Below are 25,928 nucleotides of genomic sequence, written 5' to 3'. Positions count from 1 at the left end.
GATAGATAGATAGATAGACTGGTTTATTAAAATTACATCGCAGTAAAATACAGAATTGCGCAATTCTCACAAGCTACTACTCTCCAAATATAAAATATGATGACTTAAAGTTCTATTAAAAGTTCTATTACATCCCAATTTGAGTTGGTTACATCCGCACCTTCACGACAAGATGACTTCGGTTCAAAGAGCGAGGTTTGCTCGAGGATATGAATGCTTCTTTTCACTGGTTTAGTTTGTAGCTATTAAAAATACTTGTTCAATCCAGTGACCGTCAGTCAAAATGCGGAAGAGTTTAAGCTTGTTTCATAACAAGCAACAGTCCATGAAATCCGTATGGTGTTTTCCCTCCAAACTTTCATGCCTAGATTGCACAGTTTTTAGACCCCGAAGTCTGACTCAGGTGCTTCCGACCCGTAACGGAAGCTTCCGTCCAATCATACGTCAGAGTCCGAAATCAAACGGAAACTCCCGAGTTTTTTTTTTTTTTTTTTTAATTTTTTTTTTTTATTGTTTGCTACTATTGTTTTTCTTTTATTTTTCACGAACAGAATCAGAGTACATTAGGTTCAAGGGTCCAAAAAAACTAATCTTCTCCCTCGAAGAAATTGTTTTTTTTACTAAAGTGAGGAGTCAAATGAAAGCTAAAATTAAGTTAAATCAATTTTTCGCCTGATATATGGCGTGATTTATGTTACTAATATGTACAGTAGCATTAAGAAAGTTCGATGACGTTCAAGTTATCTTTTGTACAAAAATATAACAATACATAGCTACTTTGTAACGATGTAAAACCCTGTTATAGCGTATCGAATAGCTAGCACCTACAGGTTATGCAAAAATATAACAATTTTCTAGAATGTGTCTAAGCGCCGAGCAGGTCGGCTCGGTCCTAAATGGACTAAATGCCCGCAAGTCAGAAATTTTCACAGAATTTCCCGGAGAGGTTATTTCAAACTTCTTTAGAATATCAGACATTTGTTTGGTCAAATGATTCCACAAATTACTTGTTTTGGAAGACGAATTTTTCAGAGCTTGAGATACCGTAAAATCTCTAAGGTTTTCGAGACTTGCAAAGCATTTCTGACCTAACGATTTCATGGTATGCACAAACTCCAAAAATTCGTTAACTAAAAAAACCATCCTACTTTTTGGAGTTGCTTGCTTATTAGGTTTGCATAAGGTATTCAGTGGGAATTCGGTGAATATTTCGGACTGTAAGGCACGGTCACAAAAAATAAACTAAATAGCCCGCAGTCACTGCTTGCCTAACCCGGACCACTACTGAAAACGGAAATAATTCAGATATCAAAATTTGAAAAATGTCATCTGCCAAGCAAATGTATGACCACGTAAGAGTCGTTAAGGTTAGTGTTAAAAACCACACTGATGTTTAACAAAATTACCTGTGAAAATATAACAAGAAGATGTCCTACGAGGGTAACACATCTTGTTGCGATGTATTGTGTTGCGTTACATTACGTTACGTAATGCTGGGTAAAACTCTCACATTAAGCCAGTTTTTTATTCTGGCATTGTTCTTAAATCAGATAGTTCTTAAATCATTTTTCTTAAATCATCTTAAACATAGAAAAAGGAAATTCTACTCTACCTTATTTTTCATTTTAAGTTCTATATACAAAACAGGTGAATACACCAGTCAAAGATCTCTAATTAAATCTGTGCTATCATATCTCTTAAATCCGTGCTAATTCGTCCAAATCTATGATACCAGTTTTATCATCAATGCTTTCCACAGGTGAGGTCACAGGGTCCTCACTTGGAGACTCCACATATCGGTAAAATTTAGCCATTATTGCAAACACTGCCATTACCACAAACAGCATGCCAGCGAAAAAGAAAAATTCCGTTGTCTGGTTTGTAATGAGACGGGATTCTGCTTCAATGACAACAATCAAATTGCCAAATGCTACTGTCATCAGCCAGGCAGCCTGAAGACAAGACTTCATGGAGGAAGGAGCTTGGGAATACGCAAACTCTAAACCTATAAAAAACAACAACAACAACAACAACAACAAAAGAAGTTAAATAATTCATTTTTCTGGGACAAACAAGTTTCTAAGCTCACACAATTGACTGTACTTCGCTTGACAAATTTTCGCAGAATGATGCGTTGAAATTAAGAGAAGTCATAGATCATCATTAATTCATATCATAATTCAATCAACTAGCATTTCATCACAAATACTGCAATCTGATTGGCTACACAAGTCGCTAGATAATCCATGTTAGATAGTAAGGTGAGGAGCTAAACAGTGCGCGGTTGTATACACAATTAAATAAAAAGATGAGCCTGTCTTGATGTATGGTTTTGAAAGACTTATAGATTTATACTAGAAACAATTAGATTAGTTGCTCTCGATTTCTATCGTATCACAGCTGATTCCGGCCTCGCCCTTGCCTGTGAACAGGCCGTCATTATTAGCGCAGCATGACGCCAAAGACGATTCTTGGGGAATGCCAGAGTCTGTGAGCTTAAATGATGCAAAACTCACCTGTTATAGAGAACATTATCTCTCCACTCGTGATCACAAAGTATTGTGGGATCTGATACAACATTGAGACATTTCTTGCCTCCAGATCCTTGTACAAGGTGACATTACCTCCTGTCCGTGCTCTGTTTTGCTGTACTACAGCTGTGTAAATACCACCGTTCTTGAGAGAAATTTTACTGGACACATACATTGTCTTTGTTTTCTCTCCTTTCACTGTTAACTTATATTGATCTGACCCTTTTAAAACACAATTTGATGTTCCTAAAGTAACTACATTTTCTTGAATCTTAGTCTTGTCCAGAAATATATCAAATGTTTCATTGTGCACTGATAATGGCAAAAGGACTGTACACAACTTGGCTTTCCCCGGAGGTGGAGATGTCATATTTTGTTTGACCATGTGAGTAATAAGTTGATTTTCATATTCACTGATGATCAGGTTATACCACACCATATCTTCCAGGCTAAGGCGAAGTTCAGCTGTTCTCGACAAATTGTAACACGTTGAAGATGTTTGAATTATGGCGGACACGTTCTTAGTTACTGGCAAGTTCAGCTCATTAGAGTGTCCATAAGAAGATACTGTGACATTTATGTTGCTGATGGACAGTGATACTGGGCAGTCCAATGAGTTAATAACTTGTAAATTTGCTTGTCCCTCTGAGGGTGCATTCTTCACAACTTCCTCACTCTGCAAATATATAAAATTAACCACCAAAATATTTGCTGACGATTAAACTCTGAGTGTGCTTTGCCAACAACAACATTACTTATCATCATTGAGGTAACAATTACAATATCAGTATTACCTGTATCTTCATCTGAAGAAATCCAGCAAAAACAAATGCCACTATAGCTAGAAACATTCCTGCACACATTCGCTTGAGTGGTTTGGGCCTCCGCAGTAATGGGTATATCACAGTCTCAAACAGCGGAATGAGGATGATGATGAAAAGAGGATTAAATGCCTGCATCTGGTCTGGTTTAATTGTTCCCAAGAAACCTGTTTTAAGATTAATAAGGTCCTTACCACCTGAATCATTAAATTCTCATTGACAAAAGTAACAGCATACAAAAAATTAAACAAATTTTGTAGTAAATCATTGTTTGAGGTGGAAATGAGCTAAGTACTCAGTTGCCTGTGATCTTAGACAAACGTCTTGAGACACTTTTACAAGGCTGTTGACAAAATCAAAAGTAGATGCTTATTAATTTTAAAATGAAAATAGAAGGCAGTCTGGATATCATGGAGGTCATGTCGTTTAGTCACATGGTTGAATTGTCTGAGGCATTCCATAAAGATTGCTCTGTAAAAATGGGAACAGCTGCTGTGCAAATGTCTTTGATGGCACTTCAATTATTGTACATTTTCATCTGCACTCTTGGTAAAATGAGGTGGAAATAGCCGGCTTAAGATGAGAGACTAGATGCCGGCTTTGGTAAGCTTCGGGCTTTTATTAACAGCTCTCTTTTACAGCAGGATAAACAAATACCATATTTTTTTTCACAATGCATGTATCTCTTCCCCCTTACCACACCATGATACATTATTTACCTCCTGTCTAACTTTCATACAAAAATTGGTATAAGAAACTACCCTCTTACCAGCATCGCCATCCATTTGACCTGCCTGCAAAACCCATCGTGAACCCTGTTGATCAAACAATGTCCAGAAAACAGGCAGTGGAAGAAACATAAACAACACTTTGAACAGAGCTTTGATGTCCTCTATCAACTGAGCATCATATGCATCACTGGCCCAATCCATCCAGTGAGATTTTCTCTCTCCCTTGAAGAGAGAATAATGAAAAATTAAAATAAAGGTCTGGAATAACAATTAAGAAGATATGTAATGCACCACAGTCAGAACATATGTTAATAAGAGTAATTTAACTTGAGAAATGAGAGAACACCAAAATGACTAAAACAGTGAAACTTTTAAATCTAAGTGTTGGTGGCTAAAGAGGAATGTTGGAATGAGTATAATGATATGTGTAGATTAAGAAGGATAAGGGCCTGTTTTTAAGAATTTATGAAATACTGTATTCCAAGAATTAGTATCCATTCCCTAATAAGTGCTCCCCCTCCCCAAAATAAGTGCTCACACCCTAAGCCAATATATCTCACAAGCACTCTTCTAAAATAAATGTCCCCACCCTCCCTCCTCACTTTCTTAAATAGTAAGGATACAAGGAAAACTTGTTTCCATTGCCACTTTCTTCATAACTTTTAAACTTCAACAAAAGCTGAGTCAGTACAGTTTAATAGTTAAAGTGCTGTTATGATAAGTTTATCTTGCGTCACTCGTCATGTCACATGTTTCCTAATTTAGTCATTAAATAGAGTTGTTGCTGTCCACTGAGTTTGAGATTAACATGTCTTAACAAGCACCCCCCTAAATTAAGTACCCTCCTTTAACTGGAATTTTAAATCCTGGGCACTTATTTGAGAAAATATGGCAAGTGTCTTTTATTGGTCAAGCATCACAAAAGTTCAGGAAGTAGGGCAGACAAAAAGTAGTTGATGGGGAAATCATCATGTCATGGCAAAAAAACTGAGTCACTCAAAGCTGTGCCATTAAGTGAACCCATTCAGATTAATGTATCATACCTTTGAGGTTATTTTTCTCCTGAGTGCATGGCTGACAGCCTTTGTCACCTGCAACAAAATGTTATCAGTTTGTGGAGCCTTCTTGTACTTGTTGCGGCCAAACCAAAATAATGCTATGGCCATCACCATTAAGGCTGCAGGGACACCAAAGGCCAAAGGGTAACAGTCGTCACCATAACACTTTACATCTCCTATTAATTAAAAGATCATTCAGTAACACATACAAGTACACAAAATGGCCTTCTTTACCCTCTCTGTCATAAAGGCAAAGGAGCATTATGAACTTGAGATATGTTCTTTAGAGTACATTGTTCAACGCAATGACAAAAGCTATAGGTCAAATCTGGACTGCAACTGGTCAAGACACATTTAAATTCTTTATTCAACAGCAGCTCAGTGATGAATAGACTCTCAAACAAGAGGTTTGGTTTAAGCTTTGAGCAGATCATTGTACTGTCCTCCAGGGAAAGCACTTCTTCTCTGACAAAATACAGCCCTCTGCATGAGAGGGATAACTTGACTTATCAAACTAACAGTTCATATCAACTCTTCTTCATCATGCAAAATTCCTTTGATCAGAGAAAGTTTTTACTCTTTCATCCACCGGCATATAGTTCACAAAGATTGCATCTTGATGTGCATCAGTTCAGCAGTAGATCAGAGATAACAAGGTAAGAACAAAAAGTGGCCTGCAAAGTGCATGTTCTTACTACATTTGTATGTCTCCTGTGATCTATTACTATATAGAACAAAGGAAACATAGAGTCTGATTATGTGCTTTATATGATAAAAAGGCAATGTTGTTAATGTGTCTGTCCTTCAACTGATCATACCTGAGAACCAATCAAAATGCATACAAAAGTTAGCTAATATCATATAATATATAATAGAGCACATACCTCTCAGAACAGGAGTAATTAGCATGGACAACAAACTCCCAGCATTAATTGCAAAATAAAACACGGAGAAAAAACTTTGAATCAGTTTTGATTGATCAGATGTGAACTGATCTCCACCAAATGCTGATACGCATGGCTTGATACCGCCTGTGCCCAGAGCAATTAGGAACAAGCCAATCATAGGACCTGGGATCTCACCAGCGCCAAGTGGAGGAAGAGATGTCATCGACACTATCAAATTCCCAATGCAGTAGATAATAGACACGTACAAAATTGTTCTGTGGAAAGAAAGATTCAATAAATCAGTGGAAGACAGTAAACTTGATAATGAGCAAGTCAGATAAATCATGACATGTCAGAAATAATATAATCTAAACTTCCTCATTAACTAATCCTCATAAATTAACATAGGTATAAATAGAGTGGCTCTAAAATAGCTCAGAATAATATCAATTAATTGAGTTTGGCAAAACTTTGTTCTGTCTGCCTTCACCACAATCATGAATTCAACTTCATCAAAGAAGGTTTAGTGAACGTTGACACAATCTCTTGCGGTAAGATTCCGTTTTTAAAATCATTCGTCCAGTTTCTTCTAAAGGGGGGATGGGAGGGGACTGGAGGGAGTGCGGACGGGTATCAGTTTTGTAAGGTTTGTAGTATAAAGAACGTGAGTATCACTCTGTTTTGCTTCAAGGAGACAGAAGTGATGGTATACGGCGTTAATAAAATTTGAAACTGTCTAAGATCTCGTCTACCTACCGATATTTTCCAAGCCAGCCATCGGCTAACATTGCCCCAAATAAAGGAGTAAAGTAGCATAACATTGAGAAACTGTGAAAGACTGCAGTCGCTGTAGCATCCTCAAGAAGAAGAACTCTTGTAAGGTACAAGATTAAGATAGCTTTCATTCCATAGTAAGAAAACCTCTCACAGAATTCATTTCCGACGATGTAGTATATACTGGACGGAAAGTCAGTTTTGCAAAGAAGAAACTTTTTTATTCTTCCCCAAGCTTTCCCGCTCAGTTTTGTTGTTGAGTTGTTTTGGGCGACTACATCGTTCGGCGATTGAGAACGGAAAATTTCCGAGCCAGTCCAACTCTGCTGGCTATCTCGTCGACGATCGAGAGAAGAAGGGGAAGTGTGAGTTGACATGGCTAGGAAAATACGAGGAGGTGTTAGACACAAATGGCTCTTGGGTCAAACATAAACACAGCACCTTGAAGTATCTCCCACAGGGAGGTAACTGCAGTCTAGACGATCACGATGTCACGGACAGGTACATTCACGTTGAGTAGCACATGAAGATGTTATAGCTATGTTTGCCAACCGCTGGCCCGTGTGTTCGATTGAGAACGAACCCGAACCCTTCCCGAACCCCTGGGAATTTGTAACATTCATCAGGAAACTTCTTTCACGAGTCCGTCATTCACGCTTGAATCACGTCAAAAATGGCGGCTAGATTAGCAAGGAAGGGACTAGACCATCTAAAAAGTAAAGAATTTAGGGATTATTTACTCAGGTAAGATTGCTTGTTCTTTGCGTTTTCACTTAGTTTTCTTTGTCGTACTAAATTAATGTTTTCTTCGTTCTTTTTCAGCACGGTAAGTTCCGACTTGCGTCAGACGTTTCTATTGTGCGAAATTGTGACCCACCTTTTTAAGTGGCTTTTTAAATAAATTTGATCTTATCTGTTTGTTTTCATGCACATGTTACAGCATTTCTGGGGACCAGGTGAGTACCGTTTTGTTTCATCATTGAAGTTAAACTCGGGTGCGAATATTTGATCAAGCTTGTAAAATCGAGTTTTGTATCCGTCTCTCAAAGGTCATACGCCTGTTTGAGCAATCAAGTAATGAAGGCCGGCTTTTTTGATGGATCAATTTATACGACGTTCGTTTTCTCTTTTCACCCAGTCTCTGGGTGTATACATTAAATTACATCACCGCTTTATTTATTTATGCGCAACGTATCATTTTAGTCCCTAGCTTGAAGAGGCGGATAAAAAAAAGTGTTCTCGCCGGCTGCGTATGGTTCCCGGATGAATAGCGCAAATGTAAATAATGTCTAGATTCCAATATTAGAATCGCACTTTGACTTCTGAAAGAATCGTATTTCAAGTGAGCAATAATGACTCTTCTCTGCCATTGGCTCTTCAAAGGACCGAACACCATCTGAATACCACTCGATATAATTTGTTGACAGATCTTTGCCTATGCATGTTGCAGCCTCGTCAAGATTTCCGCACAGTGCCATTATGCATACAATTCTTGGATAAAGAAAACAATGGCTAAAACAATAGATTGCCTTTGGGACTAGGACCTTGTGTTAGAATAGGCGGATTCATGCTGACGTCATTGTTTACATTTTTGCTCATTTGCATACGGCTTTGCATAAAGAAGGAAGCATGTTAGATACAAATTGACTTCAGGCAGCTAAAGAGCCAGAAAATCTTAGTACATAGTGAAATTTTTAGCTCTTTGGGTGTAATATTCAAGGAGAAATTGTCCATCAAAAACTGCAAAATTTCTGGGTGGCAAAAGCACTAATGAGCTCATACATTCTATGTAAAATAGAGTTTTTAAACCCGTGTTGCACAGAAAGTATTCAATGCATCAGGCTTGTATTCATTGGCCGAGTTAATCGTACTTTGACCTTTCGATATTCAGAACTGATTTATTTTTAGCTCCATCAGAAACTGAATTGCTTATGCTAATGAGGCAAATATTGTAAACAAGGATTCCCCTATAGTATGAGGTTATATGGAAGCATTTCCTTAACCTCTTCCTTCTGTGCATGGGCTCTCAGTTCAATAACCACATAGTTCACAGATGCTGGAATAGACATCTATCTTTAGACATCTATATTTATACAGGATAGCCCCTTCAGTGTAGTAAACACTGGTATCAACAGGGGTCCTGTTAACCACCCATCCCACCCCAGGGGAGGACATCCATCACACAGTAATCTCGTGCATGGGAAATTAATGTCTCCTGCCCCAAATTAACGTCTCCTGCCCCTAATTAACGTCTCCTGCCCCTAATTAACATCTCCTGCCTCTGTCAGTGATCTTGCACAAACATGCCTTAGTCAACTCATCTACATCTGTGGTTAGCTATGCTGTCAATTCCACAAAATATTCCGTCAACCCATATACAGTCTGTACACCTTCAGCTTGGTTATTTGTCTGGGTTCATTTACATGAAGAGAACTTAACTTTTGCCTATTAATTGAAAGATCAAAAAAGTTATTCAGGCCTCTGCAGTCTTCTTACATTTAGTGAAGTACAGGGAGAGGCAATATTTGTTTATCAAATGTGTGCAGGAGAAAACAATCTAAAGTAGATATGAGTTACAACTGGAGAAAACAAGATGCATGTATTTAATGCATAACAAAAGCAAGTAAACAACAGAATAGGTCCTTAACTGATAAGACTACCACCTCTTTGAAGACACCCCAATTCCCCCAGCCATTAATGCCTCTGTTGCTTCTTGGTTCTCAAACTTTATAGTAGAAGCCCAACCTTTGAATCAGTTTAAATAAGTATATCTCTGCCACAAAAGACGGCAGAATTACCTTTGAGTAATTCCACCTCTGTGGTCATGTCATGGAATCTTCAACCAACTGATTCACAGAGACAGGCTGTGTACAGAGTTGATATGTGACAAGTGTCCTGCATACTGCTGAGATCTGCAGTTTCTAAAACATTCTTTTAGGAGATGATAAAGGAAAGTTTGAGTTTGGTCAACGTCCAAGTATAGAGAGATGTTTCAAAACATCTCAATAGCATCTTAAGAAAATTATTCTTGAAATAACAAATTTACATATTGATTTCATTTTAGTTGCCAACTGGGGCCTGCCTTTGGCTGCCATGTCAGACATGAAGCGAGACCCAGAATTTATTAGTGGAAAAATGACAACAGGTAGGACAGATCAATAACAGATCCTAGGTCCTAGATCAATAGAGTGGAACTCACTGCCCACTGACTTAGTAAATTGAAAGTCATTATCTGCTTTTAAGTTCAACTTAGGAAAGTATGTGAAATAAGTAAAAGTAAATTCCAATTATACACCGAATGCAAATATGGCGTCCAATTTGAATTGCCATTGTTCTGGACTCACTAGCCTCGTCTTTACGTGGAAACACAAAAGGATTATTACATGTGTGAGAGGCTAGTGAGTCCAGAACAATGGCAACTCAAATTGGGTGCCATATTTGCATTCGGTGTATGAATTATCATTTATTTATCTTGTCATCTGTACATTTTTTACTTTTATTTGATTTATGAATATGTACATATATATATACATATATTTTATTTTAGCTTTTATTTACAGTTGATGTGATATCTAATAAGATTTTATCAACTCAATAAATGTAGATGTAGATGTAGATTTGTTGATGTTGTACTGGTTTCTGGGAGTGTTTCATTCTACATTAGATTTTTGTAAGACAGAGTTGAAAAAGTTGTTAACTCTTGAACTCCCATGAGAGATCAAGAAAGAATTTCTCCTTACAATATCAGTGCAATATCAAGCAAACACAGGATGAGAATAAAGAAAAATGTCAATTAGGGGGATTATTAGTTGATCCAATACCAAATTCTCAGAACTAACATCTCAAGAATTGTAAGGCAGACAGTAAGGAGAATCTCTAATGAGATCTTGAGAGTGAAAGGGTTTAAAAATAAGTTTATTCTAGTTTGATTTCTTGTTTGTAAAGCTAATACTATGGTGTATGGTAACTGTTCCTTCTATTAAGGTTTTTTTTATGATTTAAGATGCTGGTCCTATCTCTGTAATTGAAGTATCCTTGGAAAAGTGATCATCTTTTTTAGTAAATTGTGATTTAGAAAACGGTTAACTTGGAGGTAGTCATTGTTGATGGCTGGCGTAACATGAAATGAACTTACAACTCTTCAATCTGCTTCTTTAGAATTAATGATAATTGATCTTGGTAGTTTGTGAGGCCGAGAGGAAACAAAGGGTATAGAGCATTTCCTAAGTTTGTGTCCCCTGTACCTCACTACTAAGTGGTATTTTATTACATTGAAAGAAGCCAGCCACAGAGTGAATGATTTTACAACTTTTTGACAGTTAAAAAAGATTGCAGTGATGATAGTTGGTTCTTATGTTTCTCCTAGCACTCTGCATCTACTCCATGTTATTTATGAGGTTTGCATGGAAGGTTCACCCACGGAATATGCTCCTGTTTGCTTGCCACTTTTCAAATGAAGTCTGTCAGCTTATTCAGCTTGGAAGATTTACCAAATATAGGTACAACATGTTTCTCTTATAGCTTCTTCCCATTAGCACTATCAATGTAACTAACTTAGATCTTGCCCTACCAATCTTGAAGTGTTCATTTGAGAAGTAAAGTTTAGCTTAGCTATGGAGATCTCAGTTTTTGTTTTTCGGTAATTAGGATGAGATTTTTTCTCTACTAATAATATACATGAAAAAATTTCTCAGTTCTGATTGGTTAAGATGAATGCAGTTTCCAGTTAATTCAGTGCAGAAGAGAGTTAATTCAGTGCAAAGAAAGAAACAAACCAGACATTCTGATTGGTCAGAATGATTGGTCAATGTCAATGTAAAGGTCAGTGTGAAGGTCAATGTCACTTGCAGGGTTTGAATAAATTATTTTTGCACGTGATGCACGCGCTCTTCTTCTGCATAGTTATGAGAAGCTACCTCATATTTTTTCATGTATATTATTGATAGATAATCACATGTTTTTCTCGTGCAATTTGGAATAAGTAAGCACTTGCAAATTTTTTCAAAGACCACAAATTGCACTCGCCCTATGGCCTCATGCAATTTTGTGAGTCTTTGAAAACATTTACTCGTGTTTATTTATTCCAAATTGCACTCGAAATCATTTGATTACCTATACCAATTCTACTCCAGCTACAGATATGAGGCTGAAATTTCCTGCATAAATAGAACACAAAAATTGTCCATCCAACTGCACCATGCTGTGTACTGAGTTTACATTATTTTCTTCAATATGTGAATTATTTTGTACTTATTGACTGAGTGGAAGGGCAGGATGGGAAAATATCTAGCTTGAGGTCATGATATGGAGACCAAGTGTCATGACCAAGAGCCAAGTATTTTCCTGTTTGGCTTGACCATACTCAGTCAATAAGCATTTTCTTGTATGCTTTATTTTACAACGAAGTCTACATTCCATCCACTTTCTCTTAAAGTTATGTTTTCTATGGGATTGCTGGCACAGGGCTGCATAGACATATCTTAGATGCTAGGTACGCTTGGAAGTGAATGAGTCATGCCACCTCTTGCTATTTTCCTGAGGCTGACAAGGGTCTAATTTCTCCTCACAGCTTTACAAATGAATGAAAGTTTCGGTCAAAAATAAAGAAAATAATGGTCAACTAAATAAGCTCTTGAGTTCTAAACAAATGTCTCCTTGTTAGCTCAGGCGGAAGTGTATAAAGAACAGTGTGGAGAATATAAGAACGCCAAGGCATTAATTGTTTTTCTTTTGCAGGCTGGAAGGTGGGCCACAAAAGCAACACAGCGTTGAAGTCATCCCCTCAAGCTAAACATAGTCATTCATTTCTTAAAGTATTTTTTTCAGGGAGTCTAGTGTATCAATATTTAATTACTTTTAAAAACATGGTGTAAATAATAATACAATATACCAAGTTTTTCAGCTTTTAATTATTTGCTTCCATGTCAAGTACATGGTATACATTGTAGTTATTAGGCATGATATGATATTATCATCAAGAGTATTGGTCGTGAGGTGCAACTGGGTCGCAACAAATTAAGATAAGTTTATTGTAATTGGTGAAGGCACATTGATTTATTGTGAAATGATGTGTAGGGACCATCTACTCAGTGGAGAAAAAGAATATGGCTCTCTTCATTTACTTCAGACTTGATTATCAATGAAACTTTTCTGCTCTTTTAAATTTAAACTCTTTTCATTTCTTCATTTTAGTGGAAAAACTAAGATTTTTTTTAGATTTTGGTGTGAATGTCTCTCAAAGGTGTTGGAGTTAGTTAAGCTTTTTAGGGCTGTTGTTTTGATGTAATGACCTAGGTTTTCAGAATGTGACTTAAAGTGCGAATAGGTCCCTCTGCTTCATGGCAGCTATAAAGTGAAAAATACCAGATAAAAAGTACATCAGGTTATATGATATGTGAACACTCATCTCACTGTCTGTTGAATGTGACCAATTTAAGGTAGATTCCCTTGGATACTGTGAATTGCATGATATGAAATTTTTACAACTTACAATCAGATTTTTATAATATCAAGAATTTTGGTAGAAAACAAAAGTTCATAACATTTCCTGGAGTATTACACTTTCTTTTCACCTTGCCTCATCGTAAAGTCGAATCCGAGAATGGGCTTTCTTTGCTTTTCTCCACAGTATAACCACACTATCACCCTTACAACCAATCAGATGGAAACCTTGCAGCAATCGTAGCTCCTTGTTTTTTCGATATTTACCTTCGTCCTTATCAACTGTTAAGACTCCTTTGGGTCAGTACGACTCTATCCCGAAAAGCGGTTAAGAAGATGGTTGGTATGTTTTCAAAAGCGACGCCATCAAGATATCCAAATCGAAACCACGCGCATTAAAATTTTCAATGCGCGATGAAAACTGTGACTAGAAGAAAGGGAAAATTTGGAAAAAGACTTGGATTGAATCGGAACGAAGGGGAAATGGGATTTACATATAATGTAATACAAGCTGGGTACGGAAGATTTACATCCCCTTCCCCCGTACCCTCAGGACCTATCAGACTTCGCCGAGAATCAGCTTGTCAGCCTTACTCACCTTCATTGCCCTTTCATTGCATTCTGATGACTGGCGACCGAAACTTGATGAATAATTTTGTCCTTCAAGACTTCCAAAGCTGTGCTTTCGGGCGAGGTTGACGGAGAAGTTACTGGCATCAGCTGTTAAAAGGTTGTAGTCATCATAACGGCAATTCAATGATAGGTTGATATACCAGCGTGCACCGCAGTTTTGTTCATCTGTCTGTTCGCTATCAAAGCGAACTATTTTCTCCTAAGAGTAGTAAGACACGCTCTCTGTGTACTGCTATGATCAGCAATATTGAAAGCGTTCTTAATTTGCTACTTTAGAGTTGTCAACCCAAAGGCCTAGAGTTCGATTCTTCGTAGGGGACTCAATTTTCTTGTCCCACGCTCGTAAGAAAACGAAAAACAACTCTCTCTAAAAGATTGTGAGTCTTTCTTGGAATGTGTATCATTTTCTGTAGCTGATCTTAAGTTTAGACAAAGAATAGCAACACTTAGTATTCCCGCGGTTTGGACAGGGTCATAATCCAGAGAGTTAAATTTCATTAATATTAAACACATTAATCATCATTTACACTGTAAGTTGTTCAATTCTATTACTAAACACTCTTAAGAGATAACAATCTTTTATTAGGAAGCTCCATCACAATAGTGGTTTACACAGAGGTCCTAAATACCAGATGTGTATTATATAAAAATACAATTAAAACATAAAAATTTGAGCTAAAATCGAAATATAAAAATGATTATAACATATACACTGCAAAGATTAATTAAAAAAAAAAATACTTAATTATAAAAAGCAGAAAAGAGACACTTCTTAAAAATTGGCAAACTTACTGAGTTTCTTACAGTTATCTCTAACTCATTAAAGTCTTTGAAACAGTGATACCGCGAACGATGTTTTCCCCAATTGTCATGATTGTATTTTGGGGAGCTTTATAGTATCGTTATTGCGCGTATTGTAGGAGTGCATATCACTCTTTCTTACAATGTCCAAAGAATGATTAATTTCGCCATTAATACACTTGTATGCATACATACATCGATGACATTTCCTACGTTCTTCAAGATTTGGCCATCTCAAGACTGTTAATGCATCAGTGGATGAGGAGTGAAGTGATCTATCTAATATCAACTTAGCTGCTTTGTTTTGCAGAATTTGCAATTCCTTCATTAGTGTGACATTGTCCTTGTCACCCCTGACTAAATCAGCATAATAAAAAATAGGTAGCACCACTGAGCTATTATAAAAAAAGTAACCGGGCATTATAAGGTAAATAATACTTAATCCCACGTAAAAGACCAAGGTTTTTTTTAACCTTGCATGAAATATACTCAACATGGTCGGACCGAGTAAAAGTCTTGTTTCTATTGTTCGCTGGAAATTGAGCTGAAAAAAAAATGGTTTTGTCAATGAAGATAAAGGGCTGTTCTGACATCAAGAAACAACTTAAGGGGGTAATAAAGTCATGTAAGGCATGAGTAGCGATGTCATTCTTGACCCGTTTCGCGCAATTAAGACTACTTTACGTTTTCCCTTCATTTCTATTTTCTTCCAAGGACGATGAGTTTTAAGGCTCACCAGAGAAACGCAGACTGCATGTTAGGACACCATGATGTCCTCGATAGCCACCAACTTTGCACCCTTTCGGAACATTAGCACCGTAGTTTCATATTCTTGTTACTTCCAATTCTCCGCAGATAGGCCCGCGGCAAGTGGGGCAGCGGGAATCCCCTTTCCTCTTATGCTCAGTCACACATATCCTACAGTAAAGCAAATGTGTGCAAGGCATAATGACACAGTTACGTTGTCGTTCAAAACAGATTTGGCACAGTTCCGATCCTCTAGATTGTTCTAACTCTCTCTCTAACTGGCTTATTCTTTCATTGTTTTTCATGTGGCTCTCTTCTGCATCTTTAAACTTCTGCTCGAACTCTATCCTCACTTCGTCAGAAACCTTCCCGCGTTGAATTTCAAAACTTTGGCGTACTTCAGAAAGAGTGGGTTCAAGTTTGTAGTTTCTCTCCAACACTGCCTGAGCAGTTCTCAGTATGTCCAGTTGGCTTTTGAGGTCCAATTTAGCGTCTTTTAACTTTGTCACACTTTCCACCAAAGATGAGAGCTGTGATCTTATGTAACTCATCTGCGAAAACTTTGATGCAGTTTCTTTGTCAATTTGACCCCTGGACAGCTGACCTACAAATACTTGAGAAAAAAAAAAAACCAACAAACACGCACACACACACACACAAAACCATGGATTAAGCCTTTAACTTTCTTAACCGTCATCGACCAGCGTAAAATTTTTAAAACTTAAAGATTATTTTTGGCGTATTAATCAGTGGACGCTAACATGGGCTCCTTATGACAACTTTCAAGTGCACGACACTTCTGTTCTACAAATTGCTTACTTAGCGCATGTCGCCACACATGTGAAAGTGTATCTCACTTCAGAGTTTTAATGAAACTCTTCTTATTCAACGATTTAAGTACCAACCTTGGCCATGTTTGTATTCGCGATACTCTGTGACACCATGAGGCCAAGTGAAGAGAGCTATGCCGTCCAGTGATCCATCCTTCCAGATCCCTTCCTGGATGGTCCCATTCGGTAACTTCAAGGTTCCATATCCTGACATTTTATCGTACTGCCACAGACCTTCATAGATAGCACCGGATATAAACGTCATCTTTCCATGACCATGCCTAGCAAACAGAGGAGTAGACATAAGGCAAAAATCTCTCTCTTTTTAAGGCTAAAGGTAAAAATTTGCATTGTGTTGCCCTGCGTAGCTGTTCATACAGTTTTCACCAAACAGTCACTTCTCTCTTGGCAGACACCTCCCTGCACAGACCATGGGGCTAAGGCGGGATTTCCAGAGAGGGGAGTGGGTCTACACGCGCTTTTCATTAATATTTGGAAGTATGCCAAGTTGGTTCGTTATGATTTATTGACTAGAAATACAAATAAGAGGTTACATACAGACTCCCAACCACTAGGTCCGCCTTTAGTAGGCTTGGACTCCATATTCTTGCTCTTCCAACTCTGGGCCGATATTGGCTCATTCTTCTCTAACTACGGCTCCTCTGAAGCGAGGTCACCTTCAAATTTGGTTATGAATAATTCATGATGTCCACCCATTCTGCCCTATGCTTGCTCAAGACAGTTTACATTAGAGCTCTGCCGCTTTAACAACTTAATAATGTAACTCTTCTTCCCACCACACCTCATGTTATTCTTCCATCCACCAGTGTAAAAGCCATCTTCATTAATTGCAGGGCTGTCACTTTCTGGTGGTACTGCCAGAATAAAGCCTTCCCCTTTACCGTGTCTCATACCTGCAACGCAAGTATCAATGACAGTAAGTTTCGATGATAAAAAAAAAAGTTGCTTTACAGTCCTTACACCTTCCTCCTGTTCTTACTGTAACTTTGTTTCAATTAACAGTAATAACGCTTTGACCTCTGAAAATCTGTGATGTCATCAACAGCAGGAATGAGTGAACAATTTCGTTTTCGCTCACAGAATGATCCTCAAGTCGTGAAACACGAAACAAAAACCCTTCTCCAAAATGTCTGAGTCAACTTCATTTGGTAGGGTAGCTCCAATTTAAGGAGTCTGGGAGGCCCTGAATAAAGGAATCAAAGGTCCTTTATGGAGGGTAATACTGGACAAAATTGTTATTAGATCGTGTGCGGTGAGGCATTATATCGTACTGCATGGTTAAGCAGCCGGAGGTACTATATCGTACCCGGTATGTTGTCTTATCGTAATGGCGATGCCATTATGTAGTACCACATGTTGCTATATCGTCCTCGATAATGCTACATCGTATCCGGTGTGTTGTTGTATCGTAGCAGAGATGCCGTCTCATCGTACCCGGTGTATTGTTACGTCGTAGCAGCGATGCCGTTTCATCGTACCATATGCTGCTATGTCGTACCCGATAATGCTATATCGTACGTCTAACTGGTCAGCGGCTTAACACTTGAAGTGACGTCACGTGACCACTGGGATAAAAAGGTCAGCGGTTGTTATTTTAGGCTCGTGGAGTGGCTTATCGTACTTTTTCTGTGAAAGACTTATTCTTTTTAAATTGTGAAAAAGGTAATGATATGGAAGGCCAACACCAGTCTCCGTTTGAACTGGTCTCCACGAATATCCCTCTAGCTCTGTTAATGCGTTTCTTAAAATGGATGTGGTTCTTGCTATGAGATCTTGATCTGACATATCAATAGATTAGAGGAAAGAAACACACACCTAAGCTAAAATCTCTACTTGTCCAATACCGCGTTTCAAGAGAAGTAAAAATCGAGAACTATCGCATTCTAGAACACGTGATGTCAGTTTCGCGCCAATTTCACCGTAAGCCACTGACCAGTTAGACGTACGATAAAGCATCACCGGTTACGATATAGCATTATCGGGTACGACATAGCAGCATATGGTACGATGAAACGGCATCACTGCTACGACGTAACAATACACCGGGTACGATATAGCATTATCGACTACGATATAGCATTATCAGGTACGATGAGGCGGCATCTCTGCTACGATACAACAACACACCGGATACGATGTAGCATTATCGGGCAAGATATAGCAGCATGTGGTACGACATAATGGCATCGCCATTACGATAAGACAACATGCCGGGTACGATATAGTACCTCCGGCTACATAACCATGCAGTACGATATAATGCCTCACCGCACACGATCTAATAACAGTTTTTTCTATTATTCCCCTCCATAGTCTTTTTCAGTTGGAACGTCGAGGCATCTTATGACTACAGAATCTTACAGTACAATTTCAATTGCCCATACAAGCTACGTAGAAACTGCTAACTCAAGGCAGCTGGATAATGTAAGTTCTGCTGTCCAAGATATTCACCTCTGCACCAGTCTCCTCTGTATAAAAGTCTCCCTGTCACCGCTTTCAGGCTTCCATGTCCATGAGGAAGTTTCCGCTGACCTCTCGCCCTGCCATTGACTACCTGGGAGCTTAAAGGACCGTCAACCTGACATAAACATTGCAACACATCCTTGCTGGTCATTGCTTTGACTTGGTAGCTGGTGAAAGGGTTTCTTGCATAGTAACAAAGCATTCTGGTTTTAAGTGCGATCTCTTCGAGATTGGCACGAATGGTCGGCATTTTAACCTGAGACGATTCTGAGCAGGAAGAAAACAGCAAATTAAAACATCTAATAAATGACTACGAATCTCGAAGGTGTTTCGTGGTATAGTTAACAAAAAGAAACATTTTAGGGCGTTCAGTCTCCAAGGTTGCCATTTCTGGCACATAATAACCGTCCGATCACAGGCGAATCTCTTCACGAGAGGGAATACGCGGTTGTGATTTTGGGGAATATGCGACACCGAGTAATTATTTCCACTCAAAATGATAACTCTTCCTGGACACTAGGTTTATTTAAACAGAGTTTTCTCAGCACATCGCATCGAATTATTTGCACTAAATCTGTCACGCAATCCCACATTTTTCTAGAATTATCTTAAGTCTGTAATATTCTAGGAACTTCTTTCATGCGACTCAGCAGTTTCCAAAAAAAAGGACAACTTGTAATACGCTTTAAATAGTAATAGAACATTCTAGATACCTTAAGTAAATGTATAAAAGCTGGCTTGTGAGAAGTACAAGAAAGATTTTCCCGAGGGCTTACCCTCGTGGCCGGCTGACTGAACTTGTGGAAGCTATGATGTGACGAGGCTATGACTTTTTGACCTTGCGATATCCGGAAAGAAGAAAGAGAAGAAAAAGACGATAGCCCAGAAAGGAAGAAGATAAAGAACTTAGAGTTCACTATGAAGTCCTCCGGGAGAGTTTGTGTACACGGAAAGAATGCAGTGAATCAAGAAAGCCAAGCGTAGAGGTCTTCAGTCGGTGGAAGTTGGAATATTCGAAGTTGATCAAGACGATGAATACTTATACGGCATGAAGGATTGTAAGCCTGCTTTAGGAACTGCTTAACTTAATCTTTAACCTAAGTAAATTAGACAGTGTAAAACTAATTAAATAATAGTTGCAATGGGTAACTGCTTGTTGTTACATTTTTGTTGCGTGCCTTATATCGTACTCGGGAGTCTATTCTTATGTATGCTTTGTTAGCGGACATCTCTTGGTCATTCGTGCACGTAACAAAATTAAATGTTTCAATGTGCTGCCGACTATTCAAAACTTTCTCACTTTCGAGAGTCACACTCCGCAGCATGCAGGAAGCGTGTCTAAGCGGATTACACCCGTCCCTAATCAGGAGCACCAACACACCACCCGCTTGAGCAGTAATAATAACATTTATTATTACACGACTCGGGCAGTCAGAGGGCCAATAACTAAAATCAACCAATCTAAATGCTCTATTGCCGGTCCAATATTCTCCAGTATTGGACCGGGCACTGTCCCGAATGGTCCCGAATGATACCACACTTGTGTCCCTTTGAACTTCAGTCGTATAATAAATCTCTTATTAACCAAGCTTGCTCGGGACCGTACTGGAAGAATATCGGCCCTCGGTCCGTACTGTCAAGACCTCGGGCCGATATTCTCCCAGTACGGCCCTCGCGCTTGGTTAATAAGATATATTTATAGGTTAATCAAGTACTATTATCGGTAATTAACGCTTGTCATGTTGCAAGAAGAGAGTTAATAAAAACAGTACAAACATGCAAACATTCAGGAACAGCTTACATTTTTTCGAATTTCTAATCGTTTTCAAGGGAGCTTTTTTATCCATACCAATCAGAGCTTTTTTGCTTTTCTTGTAGCGATAAAAACATGGCAACGAGGAAATCACTATCAAACAATCAATGCTATTGTTGTAGACAACACTATTCACATTCTCAATTGCATACCTATTTTCACTCATAATTATTATTTTTGTTTTCGTCATTTCAATATCAATGCAAATAGGAAGTAATCCTTCAAAGTCGACCTTAAGTAGAAAACAGCTGATAACAATAGTGTACATTACAAAACTCTATGAGCAAACACAGATATCAGTATTAGTAAAATGAAACCACCTGGAGATGAAGTATTATTTGATGGACCAGCTGATACATCAGTACTCATTGAGTTCAACGTGATCAATCTTTGAAAAAAACTTCTTTGAATTTCTGCACTGCCCATCAGCCCCACCAGCGGATCCTTTAGCTCACACAATAGATCCCTCGAGTCGCCCTCATGATTCTCCTCTAAGCTTTCTGTGTGGCTAGTCTCCGGTCTATATGAACCTGTGTCACTGTGGCCTTCAGATCTGGCAGTTTTCCGTCCCAGTTCGAGTAACACTAGCTTGTGGAGACAGTTTTGGATTTGCATGCACTTGATAATGCTCCCAAGCAGAGAGGGCATGAGGTATTTTCCAATTGAAACAGTCACGATTGGCACTTGCTCTGATTCTTCTGCTGATTGGTGGGACACGTCACTGGGAACAGCCACTGGTTGTGCGGTGGAATAATAAGAGCTCTGTGACGGTTGCTCTTGAGCATCGTTTGTGCTAGAATCTGTGATCACTGGTAACAAATGCAAAATATCCTTAGGACAGAACTCAAAAAAAATTGTCCGTGAAGGATTGTTGAGAATCTAAACTTTTTATAATTCCTTTGAGCTTTGCTGTCATTTACATACAGCAAGTCGTTTTAAGGTGCATGCAAAACAGGAAATTCATATTATTCTATCTTGATTACTTTACAATAAATTGTGTAAATAAACTGAACATGTTCCCCATGTTAGTGAAAGTTAAAGTATAAAATGAATAACTCTCTCTCTTACTCGGGCTTGGATCGTTCGTTTCAACCCTTGAATTGGACCAACAATGTGATGTAACGCCTCTTGAATACTGACTAGCTGAGCTTTTGAACGGCTTAGTTACCCTTTTAGTTTTTCGTTTCCTCACCAACTTATAGTCCTCTAAACGCAGCTCCTAAACGGTTTTCAAAGATAGGTACATTAATAAAAAAAATATTTGAGCTCATTAAATATGCACCTTAAAAAAAAAGACCAAATACAGGCCCTTCGCATAGGTTAAACGCTTATTTTTATAGTTAATTGAAAACTTGCACTATGGAGGCATCATTCCTGAGTGGTTGGAGTGTCAGCAGTCTTATTAGATGGATTCCTAAGCCTAGCTCGACTCTAGCCAGTTGGAATTTTAAACTAATAATTATAATTTCTTTAGCTGCACCTAGCCCACCAGCCTTAATGTCAAATTTTTCTTACCCAAAAGAAGATTTAATCATGAAATTCTTGGTCATTTGCAAGTAGCTGACTTTGAAGATAGCTAACAGTGAGTAGATTAAGATTGTCACATTTTGCATATGTAAAGAAATTAAAATGATGATAGGACCATTAGGTCATCAGAGTAGTACATGCTTTGTGAGAACCTTGTTAAAGTTCAACCCGTTAACTCCCATATGAGTGACCAAGACAGAGTTTCTCTCCTCACAATGTCAATACAACATCAAGCAAACAAGTGATGAGAATAAAAGAAACTATCAATTAAGGGGATCATTTGAGTGAATACCAAATTCTCCAAACTAACATCCTAAGAATTGTATGTCAGACAGTAAGGAGAATTATTGATGAGATCCCAGAAGTAAAGGGGTTTAAGGATGTCCATAAGCATTTGTTGGATTGTGATATAAACCGTGCAGGGGGGTGGGGGGAGGAAGGAAGGAGGGAGGGAGGGAGGGAGGGGCAAACAACAAAATAACTCTCTACAGCAAAATCATCTTAAAGGTTTATTACTTACATCCACACTCTTCCCAGAATACAGTTCCATCACAGTTATGGTTTGAAACCTTTCTTCAAATCCTTGAAGAGCAGGTGATGACAGTGAAGTGGCCTAGGGTAAATAGCATGACTCATTTCTTAACAAAGGTTGTAAACAGTAAACTACGAACAACAATTATGAACATCAGGTCAAATATGGATTCCAGATAAATAATCCATCAATGCCATTCATGAATTGAAAGATATGTAATTACTGATTACAGAGGAATGGTGCATTGCAATTAATGCACACAATCATTATAAAGCTAGCACATCATTAGACCAATGTCTCACAAATTGTTTGGGGTGCACCTAAAACTTTTTGAGTTTGCTACTTACACAAAATTGTATAGGTGTTCCCTGGAGTTTCCATGCATTTGGATGAATTACTGAAAGGTAAAAATCCATTACCAGAATTATTAAAAATATCAATCCTCAATTAGCTGGGTGCCGTTTACAGGTGGAAGTTAAGACTAAAAAGCCAGTTTACAAGTCTTTCCAGAAACCTCAATATTTTTGTTAGACTTTAATTTCTGTAGTCATTGCTTGATTTTTAGCTATGTGATTAAATTTACCACTCTTGTGGCCTAAAGTCACACCCAAATTGATCTCCCTCAGAGGTTCAAATCAATATTTCTGACAAGCATGTTTATTCTTTATAAATGAAATGCCCCCTCCCACCCATCCAAAAGAGTAGAAAGACAGGTTATAGTTCTTAACCAAGGCCAATACTCAAATTGAGGAACTATTTATGCTGACTGTGTAACTAATAGCATGCTTCTAACATAATTCTAACTTGAATGTTTGTGAAATATAATTTGTAACTTAAAGAAGTGTAAATGGAAAAAAACTCAGGGAAAAAAATTAAGTGGAGGATGCTAAAAAAAAGCTATAAGCAAAAATAAGATTCTTTGAGCACATTAATTAATTTGGCCTTACATGGAGGTAGAGTTATACTTTGTCCTGAATACAAAAGGTATTCCTGATGATCATCTTCTTCAAACACAACATTACAACAAGTAGCCAGCTCTGCAGTCATGTTTTTTAAAACAGTTGACTTATGTTTGCATGCCAACGAATTCTGCAAAATGAAAAAAATCAGACAGCACTGATTCCATTAACTTTGAAAGTTACACATCTCAAATTTTAAATATGTCAGGGGTGTGTCATTCAGTTTATGACAATACTGACCTATACCAGAGAAAAAGTCATAAAATAAGTACCCTGGTCTGTGCAATAAGCAATCTTACAATAATTTTAGAAATTCATGTTGCTTGTTAGTTCAAGAGCCATTGTCAATAGGGTGATAGATCATAAAAATGATGTAACACAACACTCATCAACACAGCTTTTTTAGCATTCTATAATCTATGTGATACAAATGATGATTTGTAATTTTGGGTTCTAGCTGTCACATTTGACAAAAGTAAACAAATGGTGTCTTTACTTTAGTGGCAGTTGATTGATGGAGTATTTTTTTCTTCTTCTCTCAACCATCTTCTGCAAACTTAGCTGTATGAAGCTGGCATAAAATTTTTTTTGTGCTGATGCAAAAAAAAATTGTAACTGAAAACAGATGTTCTTGTCACATTTTAGCATCTTCTGTGATTTATTACCCATCCAGACCCACAGCAACATGGAACATATTTGTCCTCCATAACAAAGAAGCAAGGTTACCCCTAAGCTTGACAATTTGTCAGTACCCATTTAGGAGGAAAGTATACCATTTGATACCAACCATTATAAGGTTGTAATTTTGGGTTAGCTGTCATATTTTTTGAAAAAAAAAAACCTGGTGACTTTTCTTCAATAGCAGTTGATTAATCGCGGAATTTTACTTCTTCTGCGATCATGTCAAACATGCATGATTTTCCAAAGACTGCATTAAGTTGGTATAAAAATTTCAGTGTTATTATAAACAGCAAATCAACCACAACTTTCCAGTGAACCACTCAGCTCACTGTGATTTGTAGTTTGACTTTAGTTTTTAAAATTGTTAATGTCACTTCTGTGATTAATTTTACAAATAAATTCAGTAATAGATCACAGATAACAACAAAAGAACACAAAGTAGCACAACTGAGTCACAGCTGGGTGTCTCATCGATGTTCTTATCAAATTTTGACATCTGTGATTTATTACTAACTGTACAAACTCACGACAACATGGAATCTCTATATTTTTATATGACAAAAAAGCAAAATGTTGCTAATGGTGACTTCATCTATGTATCTGTTCTCCAGTAGAGCAAATTAAGTAGGAACCCAGCAAAATGCGGGAATCGTTCAGCTTATCATTTGAAAGTTTCAAACTAGGTGGTTCCCGCCGCCAATTCTTATTTTCTCGACACCGCTATTTCAACAGAACTCTCAGTTTAAATAAATGATAGGGTTAGTGACCTATAAACGTTGATTTGACGACAATAAAACACACCAAAAATTCTCCATACTCTATCTGAATTTCCAGTTCATTCCACAGCTTGTTTATTTACAATTATTTAACTCAAATCAGTCTGTACACACTTTTATTTAACCAAATATTGTGGTTAGAGTCTCCTCGACAAAACAGCATAAAGAAAAGTGAAAGCGTGAAAATTACTGGAGAAACAACTTACCAGGATAAGCCCTCGCCAGTTTCACATCAACGTGATCAAACGAATTCCAGCTGTATCTGTTGAGTTGTTGTTCTGTTGGTCCAAAACAAACCGAAAGTAAAAAGCTCATAGATATCCAGAAGACCCCTTCCGATATCACTGGTGAAAATCGTGCCTGATATAAATATTACTTCTATTACATCAGCTGAAAAAAAACCCCTTGGGCAAATCCGTTCTGCATAATACAGGGTTGCAGTTGAGATGCGGAAGCTCAATCAATATGACCGAAATGACTTCTGGGTCATACTGATTCGCAGCCAGCCGATGTTTGATCCGTTACGCACTGCGTTCTTTACGCAATGCGTTCATCAGGAGAGCATGATGCTGTAAAGGAGGCCAAACGAAGTCATCTTCAACACAATTATTGGTCAAGAGATTCTCATTGTTACCTTTTCTTTCTTTCGAAAATTATAAATTTGTAGATGACCGCTTAATAAGATATTAAACTGCACTGTTGACCTGTACTTCCGGGATCAAGCCACTGTCTGGCGACAAATTGTCAGAACCATGATATTTATTCATGGCCTCGAAGAGGTGACAGCTTAAGATGCGCGGAAGTTCTTTTTGTAACGTCTTTACATTCTGCTCATGCTCTACCTATCAACCGGAAAGTCCCAAACTGAACATGACCGTCTACGGGAGAAATAACTTGATAAC

The 25,928-nt window shown here is 37.9% G+C and overlaps 3 protein-coding genes and 1 long non-coding RNA gene across 5 annotated transcripts; 1 reads left to right on the top strand and 3 right to left on the bottom strand.

The window, feature by feature from the left end:
* Nucleotides 1-4: 4 nt before the first annotated feature.
* On the bottom strand, nucleotides 5-7,315 carry LOC148725756 (solute carrier family 15 member 2-like). Its single transcript, XM_088729445.1, has 7 exons — nucleotides 6,785-7,315; nucleotides 6,026-6,303; nucleotides 5,127-5,317; nucleotides 4,122-4,305; nucleotides 3,326-3,519; nucleotides 2,517-3,207; nucleotides 5-2,005 (listed from the first exon to the last, which is right to left on the bottom strand). Exons 1-7 carry the CDS (start codon nucleotides 7,177-7,179, stop codon nucleotides 1,698-1,700), a joined length of 2,241 nt encoding a protein of 746 aa, XP_088585571.1. The 5' UTR covers nucleotides 7,180-7,315; the 3' UTR covers nucleotides 5-1,697.
* Nucleotides 7,316-7,400: 85 nt separating this feature from the next.
* LOC148725755 (mitochondrial pyruvate carrier 1-like) lies at nucleotides 7,401-13,201 on the top strand. The gene is made up of 5 exons (XM_088729463.1): nucleotides 7,401-7,546; nucleotides 7,625-7,758; nucleotides 9,867-9,947; nucleotides 11,169-11,301; nucleotides 12,539-13,201. Exons 2-5 carry the CDS (start codon nucleotides 7,728-7,730, stop codon nucleotides 12,591-12,593), a joined length of 300 nt encoding a protein of 99 aa, XP_088585589.1. The 5' UTR covers nucleotides 7,401-7,546; nucleotides 7,625-7,727; the 3' UTR covers nucleotides 12,594-13,201.
* Nucleotides 12,619-14,363, bottom strand: LOC148725754 (uncharacterized). The gene is made up of 2 exons (XR_015990339.1): nucleotides 13,842-14,363; nucleotides 12,619-13,670 (listed from the first exon to the last, which is right to left on the bottom strand). It is a non-coding gene; the product is annotated as an uncharacterized LOC148725754 (long non-coding RNA).
* A 74-nt stretch (nucleotides 14,364-14,437) lies between these two features.
* LOC111323340 (uncharacterized) lies at nucleotides 14,438-25,489 on the bottom strand. 2 transcript variants are annotated; one of them, XM_022926670.2, is made up of 10 exons: nucleotides 25,233-25,467; nucleotides 23,558-23,699; nucleotides 22,958-23,007; nucleotides 22,599-22,691; nucleotides 21,620-21,770; nucleotides 20,872-21,360; nucleotides 18,727-19,005; nucleotides 17,057-17,168; nucleotides 16,330-16,535; nucleotides 14,438-16,037 (listed from the first exon to the last, which is right to left on the bottom strand). In XM_022926670.2, the coding sequence occupies exons 2-10, from the start codon at nucleotides 23,655-23,657 to the stop codon at nucleotides 15,502-15,504; spliced, it is 2,016 nt and encodes a 671-aa protein (XP_022782405.2). In that variant the 5' UTR covers nucleotides 23,658-23,699; nucleotides 25,233-25,467; the 3' UTR covers nucleotides 14,438-15,501. The 2 variants fall into 2 exon arrangements, with proteins under 2 accessions (XP_022782405.2, XP_088585572.1); XM_088729446.1 differs by lacking the exon at nucleotides 23,558-23,699 and having other exon boundaries at nucleotides 25,233-25,489.
* Between the last annotated feature and the right edge of the window lie 439 nt (nucleotides 25,490-25,928).

This window comes from Stylophora pistillata, chromosome 8 (genome assembly GCF_964205215.1).
Source record: "Stylophora pistillata chromosome 8, jaStyPist1.2, whole genome shotgun sequence".
Lineage (NCBI taxonomy): Eukaryota > Metazoa > Cnidaria > Anthozoa > Scleractinia > Pocilloporidae > Stylophora > Stylophora pistillata.
The sequence above is the reverse complement of the archived record's forward strand: the minus strand, read 5'-3'. Positions and strand labels throughout refer to the sequence as shown.

What these genes read in the sequence shown, in the direction of transcription:
- LOC148725755 (XM_088729463.1), top strand. Translation starts at nt 7,728, where the DNA reads ATGCACATGTTACAGCATTTCTGGGGACCAG. An exon ending in ACAGCATTTCTGGGGACCAG is followed by an intron (nt 7,759 to 9,866) that starts GTGAGTACCGTT and finishes ATTTCATTTTAG; the next exon opens with TTGCCAACTGGGGCCTGCCT. An exon ending in TAGTGGAAAAATGACAACAG is followed by an intron (nt 9,948 to 11,168) that starts GTAGGACAGATC and finishes TGTTTCTCCTAG; the next exon opens with CACTCTGCATCTACTCCATG.
- LOC111323340 (XM_088729446.1), bottom strand. Translation starts at nt 25,341, where the DNA reads ATGAGCTTTTTACTTTCGGTTTGTTTTGGACCAACAGAACAACAACTC. An exon ending in GAACACCTATACAATTTTGT is followed by an intron (nt 22,692 to 22,957) that starts GTAAGTAGCAAA and finishes TATTTACCCTAG; the next exon opens with GCCACTTCACTGTCATCACC. An exon ending in AAATAATACTTCATCTCCAG is followed by an intron (nt 19,006 to 20,871) that starts GTGGTTTCATTT and finishes CTTCCTGCTCAG; the next exon opens with AATCGTCTCAGGTTAAAATG.
- LOC148725756 (XM_088729445.1), bottom strand. Translation starts at nt 7,179, where the DNA reads ATGTCAACTCACACTTCCCCTTCTTCTCTCGATCGTCGACGAGATAGC. An exon ending in GGAGAAAAATAACCTCAAAG is followed by an intron (nt 4,306 to 5,126) that starts GTATGATACATT and finishes TCTCTCTTCAAG; the next exon opens with GGAGAGAGAAAATCTCACTG. An exon ending in TCAAATGGATGGCGATGCTG is followed by an intron (nt 3,520 to 4,121) that starts GTAAGAGGGTAG and finishes ATCTTAAAACAG; the next exon opens with GTTTCTTGGGAACAATTAAA.